This window comes from Phoca vitulina, unplaced genomic scaffold (genome assembly GCF_004348235.1).
Source record: "Phoca vitulina isolate PV1807 unplaced genomic scaffold, GSC_HSeal_1.0 scaffold34, whole genome shotgun sequence".
NCBI classification, from domain to species: domain Eukaryota; kingdom Metazoa; phylum Chordata; class Mammalia; order Carnivora; family Phocidae; genus Phoca; species Phoca vitulina.
Genome location: NW_022589737.1, coordinates 17,292,745 through 17,311,808, shown reverse-complemented (window position 1 = coordinate 17,311,808; position 19,064 = coordinate 17,292,745). Strand labels below are relative to the sequence as shown.

At 38.0% G+C, this 19,064-nt stretch overlaps 1 protein-coding gene across 6 annotated transcripts; it reads right to left on the bottom strand.

Annotated features, from left to right (window-relative positions):
* Window positions 1-835: 835 nt before the first annotated feature.
* Window positions 836-11,673, bottom strand: CWC15 (CWC15 spliceosome associated protein homolog). Of its 6 annotated transcripts, none has more exons than XM_032426400.1 (7): window positions 11,599-11,673; window positions 10,157-10,295; window positions 9,456-9,568; window positions 8,484-8,572; window positions 6,753-6,866; window positions 2,887-3,005; window positions 836-1,912 (listed from the first exon to the last, which is right to left on the bottom strand). In XM_032426400.1, exons 2-7 carry the CDS (start codon window positions 10,285-10,287, stop codon window positions 1,783-1,785), a joined length of 696 nt encoding a protein of 231 aa, XP_032282291.1. In that variant the 5' UTR covers window positions 10,288-10,295; window positions 11,599-11,673; the 3' UTR covers window positions 836-1,782. The 6 variants fall into 6 exon arrangements, with proteins under 6 accessions (XP_032282291.1, XP_032282292.1, XP_032282289.1 ...); XM_032426401.1 differs by having other exon boundaries at window positions 11,538-11,606; XM_032426398.1 differs by having other exon boundaries at window positions 11,523-11,604.
* Between the last annotated feature and the right edge of the window lie 7,391 nt (window positions 11,674-19,064).

Genomic DNA, 19,064 nt, shown 5'->3' with positions numbered 1-19,064 from the left:
CTATAAAATGGAAAATAATGTCCACCTTCTACAGGGAGTGGTGGGATAATGGCGCACCCGCATCAGGCCCCTGGATACGTGGGACGCCTTTCAGATGCTAAAAAGGAAGAGATCCTATGATTAAGTGCTGCCACCGCTTTTCCTCAAGACTTTACCCGGAATCCCAACAACTAGTTTTGGAAATCTAATGTCACATCTGGAATCACATTTTCATGTAGTTTGAAGGCACTTGTACATGTCCCATCATGTATTAACCTTGATCCAGTCATTTGGTTTAGGTTTCTAGACCCAGGACTTGGAAGCACCCAGGACTTCCTAACTATGGAACAGTGGTGCTATTTAGAAACTTGAAAATGAATGTAGAGGCACTTTATAAACTGTAAAGCTGGAGTTTATTTTAATTACTTAATTTAGTAGACCTCATGCCCAGCATGGAGCCCAACCCGTGGCTTCAACTCAGGACTCTGAGATCCAAGACCCGAGCTGAGATCAAGAGTTGGACGCTTAACCGACTGAGCCACCCAGGTGCCCCAAGGAGACATTTAAAAAACAAGGTTTTAAATATTACTAAAGGCTTTTAAAAAACACTAGGTGAAGTATTCAAAATTTTGTGTAAATGGATCAACTGGAAACAATACAGAGCATGCATGTGGAGTCAAGACCTGGGCCCCATGTCTAGCTTTACTCCTGACTCAGGCGCCACATAATGTGTGTCCCAGCTTCCACCAGGGAAGTGCTGGAGTAGTGAATGAGCTCTTAGAGAGAAGGGTTTAAAGAAATAGCCACTGATAAAAGCATGTTATTTTTGCTTGAAGTTTTATTTTTAACCTTATCAAGCTCAATATCTGTTACAACTGAGGGATCCTATGACTCTCTGTAAATGCTTCAATTTCTGGTCCCAATTTTTCTACCAAAGTGACACCCTCCAATCACAGTCCAGGCTTAGGAAAACTTCATTTCCCAGCTGCAGAGAGATACTCCCACTTCCCACATACATATCCTCCAAGATAACAAACAAACAAACAAAATCCTATTTCCAAAGGTTTTATTTCACGTATTATTTGATGTTAAACTTTCCTAGGCTCTGCATCTAACGTATGTCAGTGTGCAAACTCTATCTCATTCAAAAGAGACATGGCAGTTGAGTATCCAGAACACAGGTAAGTGTCACATGCTTCCTAGGCATGCTTAAGGAGCAGTTTTGGGCCAACAGAAAAAGAAAGGAGCGCTTGCAGAAGTGAAGGTTACCCCATGCGTCCTCAGACACACACTCAGGGAGCAGAGAGGTTGATGACACTCTTCCATACCAACATGTGGGCCAAAATAGAATGCCTTTCATCCTCCATCACACTCTTAAAAACACACAGTGACGATCTCACACATTAACTGACCTTAAATTAATGTCAAAGAAATGAGAAGTTAATGTACAAAGAAATACAATTCACAAAAGAAAATATGCATGTTTTATAAGCTGCATACATTTCCAATAAAAAATTTGGGGACACAGATTTAGTTATTTCGATTTTTGAAAATATTTATTACAAGAAGATTCCCTTTCCCATATTAAAAGAAAACATATGTCTGGAAATATTCAGAGGGTGGAAACTAGTTAAACCAATTCCCAAGTCCTCATCAAATAAGGTATCAATAAAGGAGAGGTTATTTCAGAACTTAAAATTAGGGAAGTCTATACACAATTTAGATGGGGAAAGAGAAAAACAGAAAAAAAGTGAGAATGATCGTTTACATTTTACAGTCTTTAATTAAGCACATAAAACTGTACTATTTAATATATTTCTCCATGAACTTTTTGTGAAATTCAGATCGCAGCGTATCATTTACAAATCTTTTGTCTTTCTTCTGATCATCTACACCTTTTGCACAGTTCTTGAAAACAACATCATCATCCCACCTAAAGGGAAAAAAGAAACCAGAACGCTCTTATATGTCTGTATCAGGAGACAAGAACAAGTGAACTGCAAAGCTTAGTCATTACCCAGAAAGATGCTCGATATGTAGAGCATCTGATGCAATTACACCCAAAACGATAAAGTAATTCTTATAGGTTGTAATCTTGCTTTATTACAGCAGGAAGGGCAATTCCTATTTAGAACATACAAACATTCTTATTACTTCTCCTGTATGAGGAACTTTGAGTTAAAAAGTAGGAATTCATAGGCTTAATTAAATATTTAATGTTTTCAGGTCTAAAACAAAGAGGCAGCACCCCGATTCGCATAGATGCTTCTAGATGATAATAACTGACCAGTTTACTGTAGTTTAGATTACATGCTTTTAAGGATTTTATACTCTCTCATCAGTTACCACTTAGCAATCATCCACTGTAGTATTTGCATTTTATGGCAACAAAGGAGAAGAAACTATTGGGGTATAACCATTAAGGTTCATAGACTGGTCCAGATCTACATTTCAGTCTGGGGGAAAGAATGTGCTGGGTGACCCCTCACAGGAGGGACAGAGCATAAGGAAGTGTAGGTTTCTCCTCTATGATCTATCTGGCTGTGTATCTTTACTACGTTAGTCACAAGTACAACTCTATGTGGAGTCCTCGGTGTCCTTCTAGTGAGTCTCTGAATGTGAAGGGTGATCTTGGGGACTCTTCACACATACATCTAAAATGTTAAGCTTTGGAGAGCCAATGGCTCAATGCATTGCTCCATCCCTAGTGCTTAGAACAGTATCTGGTACACAGCTGGTTATCGTAAATATCTACTAAAAGTAAGTACGTTTTCTTTCATTCTCCTTCTTCCGTTATTCCCATATCTGATGGAGAAGGGTATCAGTGAAAAGGGGGCTTTTACATAATATAGTTTGGTATAAAACGCACAATCTGCAATATATATCCAACTCGTTAGTGTAAAGTACCTTCTTTTAACTTTGAAGTTGGCCTGAGGCTGGGATGGGCCAGTGAGATTAAGGAGAGGGTTTCCACTCAAAATGTTTTCCATACGTATTCTTTCTTCTTCAGCTTTCTGTTCTTGTTCCTGTCAATGACAGAGGAGGACTCATTTACTTACATTAATTCTGGGGCCAATCTTCTTACATAACTCCTATTTTAAAAGACTGTGAGGATTTTATGAGGGAGAAGGAATGAGCATCAAGGTAGGTATTTATTTTTTTTAAGATATAACATATACCAGAAAAGTCTCACTTATCAAAATAATTTGGCCTTTTTATTATAAATACTTCATGCTTGTCATCATACATTCATTAGTCTGACTCAGAAATTCTATGAATGCATATTTAAATCTATTTTCTTTCTTGAAGTACATATAAAATTAATTGCTATTTTAAGAGTACATCAATAAATATATTCTAGTAATTTGAGAATACATTAAACATCAAAGAGACACATTTAGCAAAGCTATTACCTTGATTTTTAAAAATGGGCTATACAGAACTATGATTAAAAATAATTTTATTTTGAATTATTAACAATGTAAATTTGTACCTCCAGGATTAGTGACAAGTTATTATTAGCCAAGAAGTAGGTCCTAAGATAAACTATCATGTAACATATTATATTCAGCTAACATGTATTTCTAGTAATCTACCCCGGCTTTATTCATTTTGTTATGCTTTATTGTTACTAACTTTGCATTTTTATACTGCTCGCCTACAAGCTTGTCTTTCTTCACTTTTAATTAGCATTAACCTCTTTAAACTCAAATCACCCTCACGTTTCATTCTTAGAATTAGAAATATAAAATGCCTGGAATTCTTAGCCATTAACTGCTAGATCTACCTGTTCATGCTATCTTAAAACAAAAACAAAAAATAAACCCCACTTTATTGTATTTTAGGAAGGACAAAAACTGATGACTTACTGGATCAAGGAAAAAGAGACTTTCAATTTTAAATGAACCTAATAGGGGCGCCTGGGTGGCTCAGTCAGTTAAGCAGCCAACTCTTGATTTTGGCTCAGGTCACGATCTCAGGATTGAGATCAAGCCCCACATCAGGCTCCCCCCTCAGCACGGAGTTTGCTTGGGATTCTCCCCCTCTCCCTCTGTCATTCCCTCGACCCCACTCATACTCTCTCTCTTTCTCTCTCAAATAAATAAATAAATCTTTAAATAAATAAATAAAATGAACCTAATAGTTTTAAATCACTTAGAAAAATAACCTAACTTTCCACAGAGTTAATGATATTTCATTTTAATATCCAAAGGTGAACAATAGATTTCATTTTTAAGAGGCCAAATAACTGGGAAGTGAGAAGATGCAATGCTCAGGGAAATAAACAGGGAAATTCCTTCAGATCACTGCTCAGACCTTAAGCAAACAAAATCAGGAACATCCATTATAGATTAAGAATAGATAGCATTCTAAAAACTACGTATTTTTAACAATTTATATTGATGTTGAAAGTGAAAAGACATTTCTCTGAGATGCTAGAAAAATAAAAGCTCAAATATACAATGTATCCAACTTCAACTTATAATAATAACGTATGTGATATAATAAAGTTCTGGCCATTTTATATTTGCAATATTATTTCCTTTAGAGTCCTGGCTGCCTGCCACGCACAGCACTGGAAAAAAAAGGTGCCAACTCTTTCCATATTCAAGTACCAGCCAATGGGGCGCCTGGGTGGCTCAGTTGGTTAAGTGACTGCCTTCAGCTCAGGTCATGATCCCAGGGTCCTGGGATCGAGCCCCGCATCGGGCTCCCTGCTCGGCGGGAAGCCTGCTTCTCCCTCTCCCACTCCCCCTGCTTGTGTTCCCTCTCTCGTTGTCTCTGTCAATTAAATAAATAAAATCTTTAATAAAAAAAAAAAAGTACCAGGCACATTATGGTTCACAAACATAGACTAATAATCAGACAGCCTGCAGATCAAATCCAAACCACCCCGTTTTTGTTAATAAAATTTTACTGGCACGGATAGTCACACTCGTTCATTTCTGTATTGTCTACAGCTGCTTCTGTGCTACAGCGAGCAGAGCTGACAAGCCGCACAAGAGACAGCATGGTCTGTAAACCTGAAATATCCCAAGACATTTACCATCTGGCCCTTTACAGAAAGCTTCCTAGCCCCTGACATAGGCTGACTGGTCGAAAATATTTTGGGACACCTCAAAAATTAGCCATTAGAAAACCAGATGGGCAACAAGAACAAAAGTAAAACTATCCTTCAACCCCTAGAAACACCAATACATTTTTGTACAAAGAGAGTAATCTTACAAAATTCCACGACCTTCTGTCTAAAATGCTTATCCTCCTAAGGGTCAACCAAATGCACTTGAACTGCTTGTCCCTTATGAATCCACAGCTATTAGGCAAGCCAATAGAATCAGGAATAGAACAACTGCCCTCTAGTGGTGTGCAAGTGAAATTAGGACGGTTCTTACAATTGATTTTTAATTAGATAGGAACAATTAGAAGCTTTTATGGGAACTACGCTATCCTATGCCAAACTTCGATGGGAATTATATTTAAAATATTCTTCTTCCAATTTGAGTTCCAGCAATCTTCTACTTCCCAAGACTCCTCACATGAACCCATGTCAGTCTTTTTCCACTCTTTAAATAGAACAATTCTTGGTTCAAATGAAAACTTACACAGAAGCTCATAAAAAAAGCCGAGCTGTTCTGTTTGAAAGTGGACACAGACCTCTCCATCTGAATGTCTCATAATGTGTTAAATTCAACATGTTCCAAACAGAGCTCATCATCTCTTTTTTCTCCATCTAAACATGTGCATCCTTCTGCCATCTCCCCCCCTCTTAAGGAATGTCAGCAACATCTACCTGGGAATTGGGGGTCATCTTTGCTGCCACATCTAATCAGTCACTTTATCTGATCAGTTTTACCTCCTTGACAGCTCCATCAGCATCTATTTACTTCTCTCAATTCTAATTCCTATTATGCAGAATTATCTTAATTGCATCTGAGGATTATTGGAACAGCCTTCTCAAACAGTTTTCCCAATCCAACCTCCATACTTCTGCCAGAGTAATCTTTCTAAAATGCATATCCAAGTAGATGATATTAAATTTATTATTCATATTTTTCTGTATTACTGAAATATTTCATAATAAAAAAAAAAACCCAAAATAAAATGCATATCCAATCTTATCATACTCCTTCTGAAATCAACTAGCTCTTCATGGCCTTCAAGATAGAGTCCAAACTCCTTTAGCACTGGTTTATGAATCTCTACTGTTCTGACCTGCTCTTGCTCATCCAAAGTTTAAAGGTATGTACTATGGATCCTATGTAATCCCTGTAACTCTTTTTGAGATAGACATTCTTTTCTTCCATTGTATAAACAGAGAGACTGGTTAGGTAAATTACCCTAGGCTATATAAAATCTATTGACAGACTGCACAACAAATGCCTGGAAAGAAGGTTGGAAGCAGGAGACAAAGACATAAAGATGGTCTCATTATATCCTTCGGTTCTTCGTAGACCATGATTATATCATATTCATCTTTAATTCTTCTGACACTTAATGAACAATGACTAAATGTCTGTTGAACAAATGAACAAGTGAATGAAAAACAAATTGATAAGCACTATGAAGCAAGCCTGAACTATTTGGAAAGAATTTCTAACATAACCAGGAAAATCAGGATGTCGCAAAAATAATCAGACTTGTAGATCTATAGGTGCTGTAATATCTAGATATGGCAAGGACAATTTCTAATATAAGATGTATTACTTAAATTAAAAAATATTCCTAGTTTAGAATAGGCGATAAGATGCAAATATTTAATATTTTGATTTTACCTTCCTGGCCTGCTCTTCAGCTCTTTCTTTTTTAATTTTTTCTAGTTCTGCAAGAAGAGCTGCAGTATCATCATCATCACTCTCCTCTTCAAAATCTTCATCTTCATCTTCCTCCTAAAAAAGAATGATGATAGCCCAGGAGAAAATGCATGTTATTCATTATTCTTCCCATGAAAATTACACTTACCATATCTTTGGGGCAGGATTAATTTTCCCACTGGGAAAGATAAATGCACCTAAATACGATTAAAGTCAACCATCAACCAAAACGTAAAATGAAACCCCACAAACAAGCTTACAGAATTCTTACTAAAATGTCCCTGAGATGCTTGAGAGATTGTAACAGCAAAAAGTGTAACAAAGTATTCTTCAAATTTACATAGTCAAAAGGGGATTTCATATGAAAATATTTCTACAATCAGACAAGGAACACTTTACACTGATACACACAGTACATACATATACAGTGTATCACCCTAGAGTCAAATAATTTCACTAGCTCAAGACAACTTTTAATCAAGGAAGTAAGGATAATCAAAAGTACAAAAAAAGGGTGCTACATTCTCAGAAAAATTTCAAACAATTATTAAATACCATTTAAAATTGGGCTCCCTTTGGGGCGCCTGGGTGGCTTAGTCGGTTAAGCGGCTGCCTTCGGCTCAGGTCATGATCCCAGAGTCCTGGGATCGAGTCCCGCATTGGGCTCCTTGCTCAGCAGAGAGCCTGCTTCTCCCTCTGCCTGCCTGCCACTCCCCCTGCTTATGCTCTCTTTCTCTCTCACTCTCTGTCAAATAAATAAAATCTTTAAAAAAAAAATAAAATAAAATAAAATTGGACTCCCTTTAATTACTGAGTTAATTATTTAATTCAATCTGTCAACTCTGGAATTAATTGCTGATATATACACTTAGTTAGATGCAACTGATGAAAGGCCAGTCATGTTTTCCCACTGAATGTACAAAATTGCAAGTTAATTATAGACCGTAGGGCCCCACTGAATTTTAATGTTAACTGAAGCACTAATCCTAAAAGAACTTCCACTTAAAACACTTCCCCCTTCCTAGCAGAAGGAACCATTAAGTTGAGTTGCACACCTAGAGGGGGCATGTTTGGTATCTAATGTGGAAAGGCCTCTGAATTCAGCTCTTGGGGGTGCTATTACTGATAGAGACCCTAGAATGAAGAATGCCCTCTGGAGGTACAGAACATGGTCAACCTCCAGGGTTTAGTATGGAGAATTTTTTTTTTAGAAGCTCATATTTTAATAGATCACTTTCTTATTTGGTTCTCCAGAGATCAAACTTGCTCTTAAAGTTTAATTACTCTTGTGATTAATAATACTTTTGCTTTGGGGCGCCTGAGTGGCTCAGTCGTTGGGCGTCTGCCTTCGGCTCAGGTCGTAGTCCCAGGGTCCTGGGATCGAGCCCTGCATCGGGCTCTCTGCTCAGCAGGAAGCCTGCTTCTCCCTCTCCCACTCCCCCCGCTTGTGTTCCCTCTCTCGCTGTGTCTCTCTCTCAAATAAATAAATAAAATCTTTAAACAAAATAATAATAATACTTTTTCTTTAAAAATCAACCATAAAGCTTAGCATTGAAGTCAGGACTACATTTGAATAACAGTAAGTAAAAATAAATATAGGCCACTTCTTAAAGCCAAAAAATAAAACAAGCATTTCAGAAAACATACTAAATGAATTATTCTGTGGAGACCAACAGAGGAAATAAAACCTACATCTGTTAGAGGATCATCAGCATCAAGGTTGGCAGCAGGAATCTGGTCTAACCGGGGCTTCTTTGACACTGATGAGGAAGTTGTATGTTCTGGGGAAAACAAACACAATTTAGCTTACTAAATAAACACTGTGTTTCTTGTAACATTTTAGGGACCTGTGGGGACAAAAAGCTTAGATTATAACCATCAAGAGCACAGACAGGAACCACAGTGCCTGGCATTTGCCCTTGGGTCAACATTTGTTCAATGAATTAATGAAAGCATTGATTTTAATATGGGAACCATAGCCTCTCTGAGGAAATTTAGGGAAGAGTTTATATATACTGAAAATATAAAAAAAGATATTATAACTTATGCCCCTCGATGCCTTCCAAAAGCCAGTGACAAAAACTGGAGACCCTCATAGACAGAAAATGCATGGCCTCAAAAAGTCTGGTTGCTGTAAACAGTCAAAACCTTTAGGGGTGCCTGGGTAGCTCAGTTGGTTGAGTGTCCACTGTTGATTTCGGCTCAGGTCATGATCTCGGGGTCCTGGGATCAAGGCCCACAAAGCAGCATCAGGCTCTGGGCTTGGTGTGGAGTCTGCTTGAGATTCTCCCTCTGCTCTCTGGCCCTCCCACCCTGCTCATGGGCACATGTGCGCTCGTGCTCTCACTAAAATAAATAAATAAATCTTAAAAAACAAAACCAAAAAAACACCTTTATGTAAACTGAAACAAGAGCTGCCAGATATGCCAAGATCATCCTGTTCCTTCTACTACAGCAGCACAGAGATGGAACTGGAATCAACCTTGTTATCACCTCTAATCTAATCACTTAAGAAAGTGTTACCAATATCTTAAAGCAAACAATAAATTGTTTACACCATTTTAAAGCAAACAAACAAAAATATTAATCAGTTCCAATTAGCACACGAAAAAACTGTTGTCAACATAATTTCATGAGACAAATGTCTAGGGGCAGTGTTGGTACCTCGTGTTGGACGATCTCTATTTTTTTCTCTTGCAGCAGCTCGCTCTCTCTCTTCCAGCTCTCTCCTGAAGTCACGGTTGCGAACCTCTTCAGGAGCATCCTGAGTAGTTTGTCTAAAGTAGAAACAAATAGGCAAAAATGTTACTAAGAAAATACATGGCTGTAGCAATGGAAGACAATTCACAAAAAGCAACTCTGTCCTTTAGTCCCTCAAGGTTCATGGAACTAAACAAGATCATTCCCTTAATCTGAAGATTATTAATAGGCATTCTTGTAATGTTTCCAGTATTTCAGAGAGCCCAAACTGAGTCACACATTTTCCTATAAGGCTGCAGATTAATGAAAATGTCTTTACTTTTTGTTAGTTCGTCAACTCAGGGCTCTTTACTATGACACTTTTAATCTCATATTGATTAGTGCTGATGGTGCATGGGCCTTCTGAGGTCATTATTATTGTGCCATATACATATGGAAATTCTCAGTTAACAGGAATTTCTGCACAAGTAATATATGAAAGAGTTTTATAAAGAGCACAATTTTAATGTCAAACACTCTACTGCATTCTACTCCTATGAAACCAGAAACTTCAGTGATACATCACTGTTTGGGCGGCCCCAAACATGCTACAATCTCACGAGCATGCCATTTAACAGATTTCTTAGTCTTGTCTTCTGAACAAGAAAGTAAAAAGTCTTCATTACCTATATTTTATCTTTGTATGAGAAGGTAGGTCTCTACTTGAATATTGCTTTGAGAGTTGGCTCAAATCACCTTCTCCTTTTCCTCTCCCACCTCTCGCAGGTTCAAAAGTTGGCCTAGCTGCTGTTGTCATCTTTTATGCTTTAAAGAAAAACTGTATCAAGTTATTTCCAATATGACAAACCCTCATTTCATAAAGTATTAATAAATATTGATCCTTGTGAAATAATTTCCAAAACTCATTCTCCAAAATTACTTAAATAACCTCAAACAAAAGTTCTAAAGAAAACAAATAATGAAGCCCAAGGTACATAAGGAATATAGCTTCTTAGGCAGCTCTCATTTAGTGCAAAAAATTCTCTCATGAAGATCTGAGTTTGTGTTCCTGTTCTCCTTCTGTCTCTGTGGCCCTGGGCAAGTCATCCAGCTTAAGTTTCTGTGGAATGGGCAATGTCCCTCACAGGATTATTATGAGAATTGAAATGTCAAAGCCCTGTAAAATTTAGTACTGCCATGATTGAGTTTTAAAAATTCTTAATTTAACCCTACTCCACCAGATGCCCTAAGGTTTGCATTTTATCTAAATTTCATACAACAGAAAATAGGCTAGTAACTACAAAAACAAAAGTTGTTTTAAAATCACTGACAAATACTGAGTGTCCTGGAGAAAAGTGTGCTAAACTTTAATGACAGTTACATGTGCAAAATTCTCCAACAGCCTTCTGTTGGTCCAATTTTCTTTTATAGCAATCATTATAATATAAATCAGATCTTTTGTAGGTTACCATGCTCAAGACAGGAAACTCACCCCCAAAGGATTCTGATAAGCAAAACTCAGGGACCCATTCCTTATGTTACTTTTGGTTTGGGGCTGCCAAGAGTAGTGCCTAGCAGATGTGGCGACTGAAGTCCCGTTAAGCGTCCGAAAAGCAAGAGTGCGGGTAAGCTGGGGCAACTGGTATACTACTCCAGATTTTTCAAAAAGGGAAAAGGGGTCCATGCAGGGGGAGAAACTGGGTTTCCTGCCGCTGGGGGCGCCGCCGCCGCCGCCTCCCACACACTCCCGGATTTTTATCACTCCCGCCTCCCGGGGGCTCGCCTTCGGGCTGTTACCAGAAACTCGCTGACTCTTCACCCAAAGGCCCGACTCGCAGGGGGTTTGGGGGATGGAGGGGTGCGGACCCTGTTTAACGCCGCCTGCAAAGCTGCCTTCACGCTCCGCGCTTCGCGGCCGGCCGGGGACTCGCTGGGCTCTACCACCGCCCGCCGCTCCGGGGCCTCCACCGCCCGCGCCCGATTCTCTATCGTCGACTCCGATCCCCAGCCGCCCTTCCCCGCCCCACTCGGACAAGAGAGACAATCTGCTACCCTCCTGCCGCTCACGTCGGCCGAGGTCTAAGGCGACAGCCTCCGGAAATCATACAGACACCATTACGACTCTTACCTCCCAGAAACCTCTGCGCCCAGGGCCAGGGCCCAAGACCCGGAAGCAAACCCCTAGCTCTTTCGCCGCACTTCAGAGGCCGAGGCAGAGACCAATCCGCAGCAGGCAAGGTGGAAGTCGGCGTGACGACAACAAGGGGCGGGGCCGAAACGGCCCAGGGGGCGGGCATTTGAAATCAGTGCCTTAGAGTAGACCCTAAACATCATTTTATACCTTCAAGAACCAATTACTTAATGTCTCTTCCGTCTTTCCCTTCCCCGACCCCCTCCCAGACTCCTTCATTCCGGTGCTGCGTGGACGGAAAGCCCCGGTAGCCGACACCACGTCCCCGGCTAGCGAGAGAGAGCGTAGAGAAGGATTACACCAAACTGTTTAAATCCAACGGCGCCTGCTTCCTCTCTCCTGAGCTAGACCCAACAAGCCTAGAGAGCTGGGCTACGGAAAAACTAGTGTTTTCATTTAATTGGATATGAAGAAAGAACAAATATGTACGGGGGCAACCACGATCTTTATAAAGGTACCATTCCTGCAAAAATACTAGTCTTCAAAGCAAAGGTTGTATTCGTATTGTTTGTTAAAACTTCTATTTTTTAAAAAAGCCTAAGTTCTAGTGGGAGGGGAGATGTCACTATTTAGAGATTCATTTATCAACCCGATTATGAGCGTTTAGAACGGTGGGCCCAACTGCCAGAAGCACGAGATGCAGTTATAAGATGGCTACTCAAGCGTTAGGTGAACTTTTAATAAGACAACGAACGGGGGAAAAATCACCTACCGTCCTTCCTCCCTTTCCCAAAAGGCACTGGGAGCAGGGATCTTGTTTTTTTAGCCCATCTCGGAATCTCATCACGTGGTCTTTGGCCACAGTAAGTGCTCAATAAATATTTATTAAACAAATGAAAATTCAGCTCCTCCAACTTGGTTTCAAATGTAAAGAGCTCATAAAGTTGAACATTAAAAAGCTTTATTTTCAGAACTCTTTCTTTGAAACTTATAAAAAAATTTTTTTTTTTTTTTTTTAGAAAAGTAGAAAGAGCCCCTTCCCTTATAAAGTTCAAAAGGAAGATCTTAATTTTTCTTATGGAAGGTATTTCTCCCCTAGTTTTGTACATCTCAGTAAAGGACACTACCATGTATGAGTTATTAAACCAAAACCTCAAGGCTCCTAATTAAATTCCTTTTTCTTTACTCTTCACATTTAGTTTATTTGCAAGACTTGCCAATTTTACTTTCAAAATAATACCCTAAATTTCATTCCACTGCCACTACCCTAGTTCAAGCCACCAGGATTTTTCACCTGCATTGTAATTGCTCCCTAATGGATCTTCCTGCTTCCACTTTGGCCCTACATACAGTTAATTTTGCATATAGCAATGAGAGTGATCTTTGAAAATTATGAATCGGGGAGTGTTACTCTCCTGCATAAAAACCCACTGCACTTAGAATAAAAGTCAAATTCCTTAATGTGACCTGAGACCCCATGGGGTCTGGTTCCTGCCTATCTCCCTGACTTTACTTTTAATCAGACACTCTCCTACATATTAAACTCCAGCCACAGCCAGCAGGGCATTTCTGTTTCACAAACAAGCATAAGATTCCTTTGCACCAGGTTATCTCTGTTTCCTGTGCCTCAAGATAACTGTGTTAACCTCCTTCAAGCCTGAGCTCCAATGTCACCGCATCAGTGAGGCTTTCCCTGACATCTTCATTTTCTCCCCCACACCCCGCCGTGCAAATACCATCGTGTCGCCCTGTTTTATTTTTTGTAGTACTGAACTCTACCAAATTTATTCTGTTTATTGTTTCTTGCCTTGTTTCTTGCCTGAGAGGCAGCACAGAAGTCATTCAGAGAAAGGGATCTATAGCCTGTCTTGGTGCTAAATTCCAGGTGTGCCTTTTCCTGGCTGTTGAACCTTGCCCTAAAGGGAAAGTTATTTTTCCTTTTTGTGCCCTCAAGTGTCCATTGCATAAAATGGGGATAATTCTAGTCTTCACCTCTTATTGTTTTGATAAGGCTTAAATGAACGAATACTTGTAAAGTGTTTAAAACAGTCTCAGCAAACAGTAGTTGCTAAATTAATGTTAGCTATTAATATTATTAATATTATTTTTATTATTATTGTCTATCTTCCTGTATTAGAACGTAAGTTCCAGGAAAGCAGGAACCTTGTCTCTCTTGTTCACTGGTGTATCCTCTGCATATAGAACAGTGCCTGGCACATAATAGGTGCTGAGTAAGTATTTGTTGAATGAATGAATGGTTGATACACTCTGAGGTGGAGGAATGAAGTAACAATGGCAAGGTGGGGACACAATTACAGAAAATACCCCTGGTTTTGATGTTCCAACTGCCCTTATCAGCCCTGAGTCAGTCACCCTGATTCATTTATCTCTTAGCCCACCACCTAATCTTTGGATCACCATGATTAAATAATCACCCCTGTAATTTTATTAACACCAGCATACAACATGATCAGCCTACAAAATGAAAAGCTTTGACTTAAATGGTCTGAAAGTATTAACTAGAAAACAAACTAAAAAGTTTTTCCTTAAGTGATTTTAAAGTACTAATAAATGAAACTAAAAGCTTTTGACTTAAATGGTTTGAAAAGATTAGCAAAAGAAACTAAAAGTTTGCTAAAAACTTAAAATTGACCTTATCTGCTATCTTTGCTGGCACAAATCTGCAATGATAGGATTTCCCACATTCCCCTCTTTCTTCAAATCTACACACCTCTTCCCACCTCTTTTCCCTTCTCATCCTCTTCCTAAGGAGTGGATGATCTTCTGACTTCTCTGGGAAAATAAAAGCTCTTAAATAAGGATTTCTCATGTGCCCTTCAGCAGATCTAGCAAGCTGCCTGTGACTGTGGCCATACCCTCAGCTTTTCTATGGGTTGGTAGAGATGAGGTGACCTAAGTCCTCTCCCTTGTGGTCTGGGTCCCAATCCCCCCAACCTTCTTAGTAACTGGCATCCTGCTATCTATCCTATATCTCATAATCTATGAATCCATCCCTTCTAGATCGCTCTTAACAGGTTTTGGATATGATGTAATATATCTTAACCTTAAAAAATGCCCCTTCATTTTAATATGACAAAGGTAGGATTTTAATTCAGTGTGAAAAGGATGTTTTATATAATAACTATGTTTGCAAAATCGACTATTCTTGTAGCACCATATAGGAGTTCCAGCTTCAAAGCTTCCACAGCTAGCTGAGTTAAATATCCAAAAGGAAAAAAGAAACCTTAAAATCTAAGAGGAAAACTTAAGAGACTAGTTCTACAACCTAGAGTTTGTAAAGATCCTTTGAGCAAGGCAGAACACCTAAGAGCTATAAAGGAAGTAATTGTAAAAATTTATCCTTACAAAATTTTAATTTTATTGCAGAAGATGCTCAAAACAAAGTCAAAAGATAAATGCTAGATGAACAGGTAAATTTTGTAATGCCTATAACATATAAAAGGTTACTACTACACATAACAAAATACAAACAACCCAATAAAAAAAAAATGGCACAGAATATAAACCAGCCATTCAGAGAAAGCAATTCCAAAGGTCCAAAGAAACAATAAATATAAAATACATGCAACCTCCCTATTAGGAAAATGAAAGTAAACCAATAATGAATTACTGCATTATAGTATCAGATCGGCAATAATTTTTTAAAGTTATCAATACAGTTGGATGGGATTGGGAGAAAAGGGGATCTAGTTAGACAATAGGCATTGGCTCCCTGTTTCTCTCACAATAAAAATAAAAAATGCTCACAATGACCTACAAGACTCTCCCCTACCTAATTGATTTCCTCTCTTGCTCATGCCTTCCTGGTGTTATTTGATCATAGCTCTTGCCTTAGGGCCCTTGCATTAGCTATTTCCTTGGCCAAGAGCACTCTTACTTGTCTTATTCAGGTCTATGTTTAAATGAGGTCACCCAACCGTGACAGCCCTGTTTAAAATTGCAACCATCCTCCCTTTTGGTCCCCCAATATCTATAGTCCTTATCTCCCTTATTCTGCTATGCTTTTCTTTTTTACATTGCATGTATCATCTTCCATGATCCTGTATAATTTAGTTATGTGTATTATTTCTTTCTCTACCTATTCCATGTAGGATATAAATTCTACAAGGGCAGAATCTTTGTTTATACCAATGATGTCAGCCAAGCACCTAAAACAGTGCCTGGCACCAAGAGGTACACACAGTTTTTTTCCAAATGAGTAAATGAATGAATGGATAAATGAATGAATGAGTGAGTGAGTGAATGAATGATTTTTAAGAGGAAAAAGAATCACATTTTGATGTAAAAAGTTGTTGCTTTAATCTCTTTTATATTTTAAAGGAGAAAAAAGTAATTTACATTCTGCTAGTCTGAAATCCAGGTTTGACATGAAGATACGCCAAGACCCAGAAAGATGATTTCTTTTCAGGAAAGAATCACTAAATGAAGTCACTAAGTGAGGTCATGTGACTATCAGGCTCTATATGTTTCATCAAAATTCTAATTTGGCCAGCCCCACCCCCAGTCCCGTCACAACTCTAATCCGACCTCCCTCTTCTTTCAGTTGAATCATTTTCCCCAATTCCAGTAAACCCTCTCATTTACAAAGTTACCAACCCACAAACTGAAAATTTTGCTTGAAAATGTTTCTTTGAGGCTTTTAATAAGAAAATGAAGAAAAAACCCCCAATGGTCACAAGTCAGAAATCACATTTAAAAATAAACATAAATAATGGCATCTGTTTAAAATTTTTAACCTGAAAATGACCAATTTTCTAAGATAAAAAACTGAAACTTTGTTTTGACAAAAATAGGGGAACAAAGTAGCTTGCCTTACATCAACAAAATCCTGGTTTGGAATGAAGATGCTCTGGGGCCCAGAGAGATGATTTTCTGGAGACAGCTTCAGAATGAAATTTGCTGATGGTCCAGACTAGCTTACTGGATAATAACCTAATTTAACCACCTCTTACATAATCTGAGCACATGGCTACCTCATTAGTTGGCCAGCCCATAATTACCAAGACAGTTAAAAATGAACATATTAAAAAACAGTTAAAACTAAGCAACTAAAATGGGGGAAAATTTGAGACAAGCATACCAGGCAAATTCTAAGTAATGCCAACAAAAAACTATGTAGCGACATGAATTATCAAAAGGATTCTTTAAATAGAATAGCATTAACAAGGACATGAATAGGGCCATCTTATGGAGTCATAAAGAAAAATTCAGTAGGAAGGGGCGCCTGGGTGGCTCAGTTGGTTAAGCAACTGCCTTCGGCTCAGGTCATGATCCTGGAGTCCCGGGATTGAGTCCCGCATCGGGCTCCCTGCTCAGCGAGGAGCCTGCTTCTCCCTCTGACCCTACCCCCTCTCATGTACTCTCTCAAATAAATAAATAAATCTTTAAAAAAAAAAAAAAGAAAAGAAAAATTCAGTAGGAAAATATTACAGTCATGAAAATGTATGCAACTAACTACATAGTCTGGAAAAATATAAAGCAAAAATAAAGAATTAAAAGGAAAAACTGACATCCACAATTATAATGGGAATTTTTTTAATGTAAATTTTTCTCAGATTGATAGGTAAAGCAGACAACAACATTGATGCATTGTGTGAATAGATAAATATCCTTATTGCATTTATATATGCATATATATTTGTATATTGCATTTATAGGTATAGAAAAATCCTTTAAAACAAGAGAATACACATCATTTTTAATAAACATTGAAGATCTACAAAATTTAATCAAATATAATGCCCCCAAATAAGTTTCAATAAATGCTTATGTATATATTTCTAAATGATAATATTTAGTCTTGCCAATTTTTGAACTTTATATAAATGTTCAAAATGTTTATATAAATGAATCATGTATATTGTGTAGCTGTAGTATACTATGTAGAACTTTATTGTGTAAAAATACACAATATATGTTATTTATTCTAGTAATTATGTTTTCCAGTATGGGTATTACAAATAATGCCACTATGAACATACTTATGAATGTGCAGAGATGCGTGTGTGCACATTTCATTTATATATATCCCATCAGCAAGTTGAGAGTTCTCGTTCTGTAGTCTCACCACACTTGATATTGTCCAACTTTTCAATTGTAGCTCACCTGGTGGATGATAGTAATCTCTTACTGAGGTCTGAATTTGCATTTTCTTTTTTTTTTTTTTTCTTAAAGATTTTATTTATTTATTTGACAGAGAGAGAGATAGTGAGAGCAGGAACACAAGCAGGGGGAGTGGGAGAGGGAGAAGCAGGCTTCCTGCCAAGCAAGGAGCCCGATGTGGGACTCGATCCCAGGACCCTGGGATCATGACCTGAGCCGAAGGCAGACACTTAACGACTGAGCCACCCAGGCGCCCTGAATTTGCATTTTCTTGATTACTAATCACCTTACATATGTTCAATGTCCATTTGGATTTCTTTTGTGAAGTATCTATTCAAGTCTTCTTTCTCTTGGTTTCTCTGAGCTCTTAATACCTTCGGCACCAGTTCTGTCACTTGTTTGTGCCACGTGTATATTTTCCATTTCTTGGCTCCTCCTTTTGGCATATTTTGATATACAAAAAGTCTTTAATATTTGGGTAGTTCGATTGATCAGTCTTTTCCTTTCTGCTTAGTGCATGGTATTTATTGATTGAGAAATTCTTCCTGACTTTGCAGTTATATAGATATTCTTGAATATTATTTTCTGTAAGTCTTGTAGTTATATCTTTCACAGTTGCACCAGGAATTCATTTTTCTGCATAGTGTGATAGAGGGGGCTTGAAATCTGGTAAAGCAAGTCTTCTAGTTTTGCCCCTCTCTTAGGAGCGCTTTACTATTCTTGGCCCTTTGTGCCTCAATATAAAATGTAAAATGTTATGTTCTACAAAAATACTTTTGGGATTTTGATTAGAATAACATTGAATCTATTGATCAATATAAGAAGAACTGACAATACAATATTGAATCTTTAAATCTATTAATAGATTGTCTTTCCATTTATTTAGGTCTACTTTAATTGCCTCTAAGTAAATTTATATTATTGTCTTTATGGAAGACTTGCAAGATTTTGTCAGCTTTAACCTTAGGTGCCACTTAATTTTTAATACTATTGTAAATGGCCTCTTTCTTAAATTTTGACTGTCTAATTGTTTGGTGCTGATATATATAAGTCATTTTTTACATATCACTGTTTTAAATTCAGAGACCTTGCTAAACCCTCTTACTAATTAAAATAGCTTCTTTATAGATCTTTTGGATTTTTCACATATGCAGTGATATCTGGGAATAATGACAGCTTTGTTTCTTCCTTTCCAATCTTTCCCCTCCCCTCTCTTTTTTTTCTTTGCTGTCTTATGTTGGATAGGACATCCAGGGCAATGTTGAATAGAGAAATCACAGGCATCCTTGTCTTTTTCCTGATCAGAAAGGAAAAGCTTTAACTTTTCATTATTAAGTATG

Bases quoted from the DNA above. Each gene is read 5' to 3' on its own strand.
- CWC15 (XM_032426400.1), bottom strand. From the start codon at position 10,287: ATGACAACAGCAGCTAGGCCAACTTTTGAACCTGCGAGAGGTGGGAGA. The intron at 6,867-8,483 runs GTAGGTTTTATT...ATTCTTTTTTAG, and splicing joins CTGATGATCCTCTAACAGAT to GAGGAAGATGAAGATGAAGA. The intron at 3,006-6,752 runs GTAAAATCAAAA...TGTCATTGACAG, and splicing joins CTGAAGAGCAGGCCAGGAAG to GAACAAGAACAGAAAGCTGA.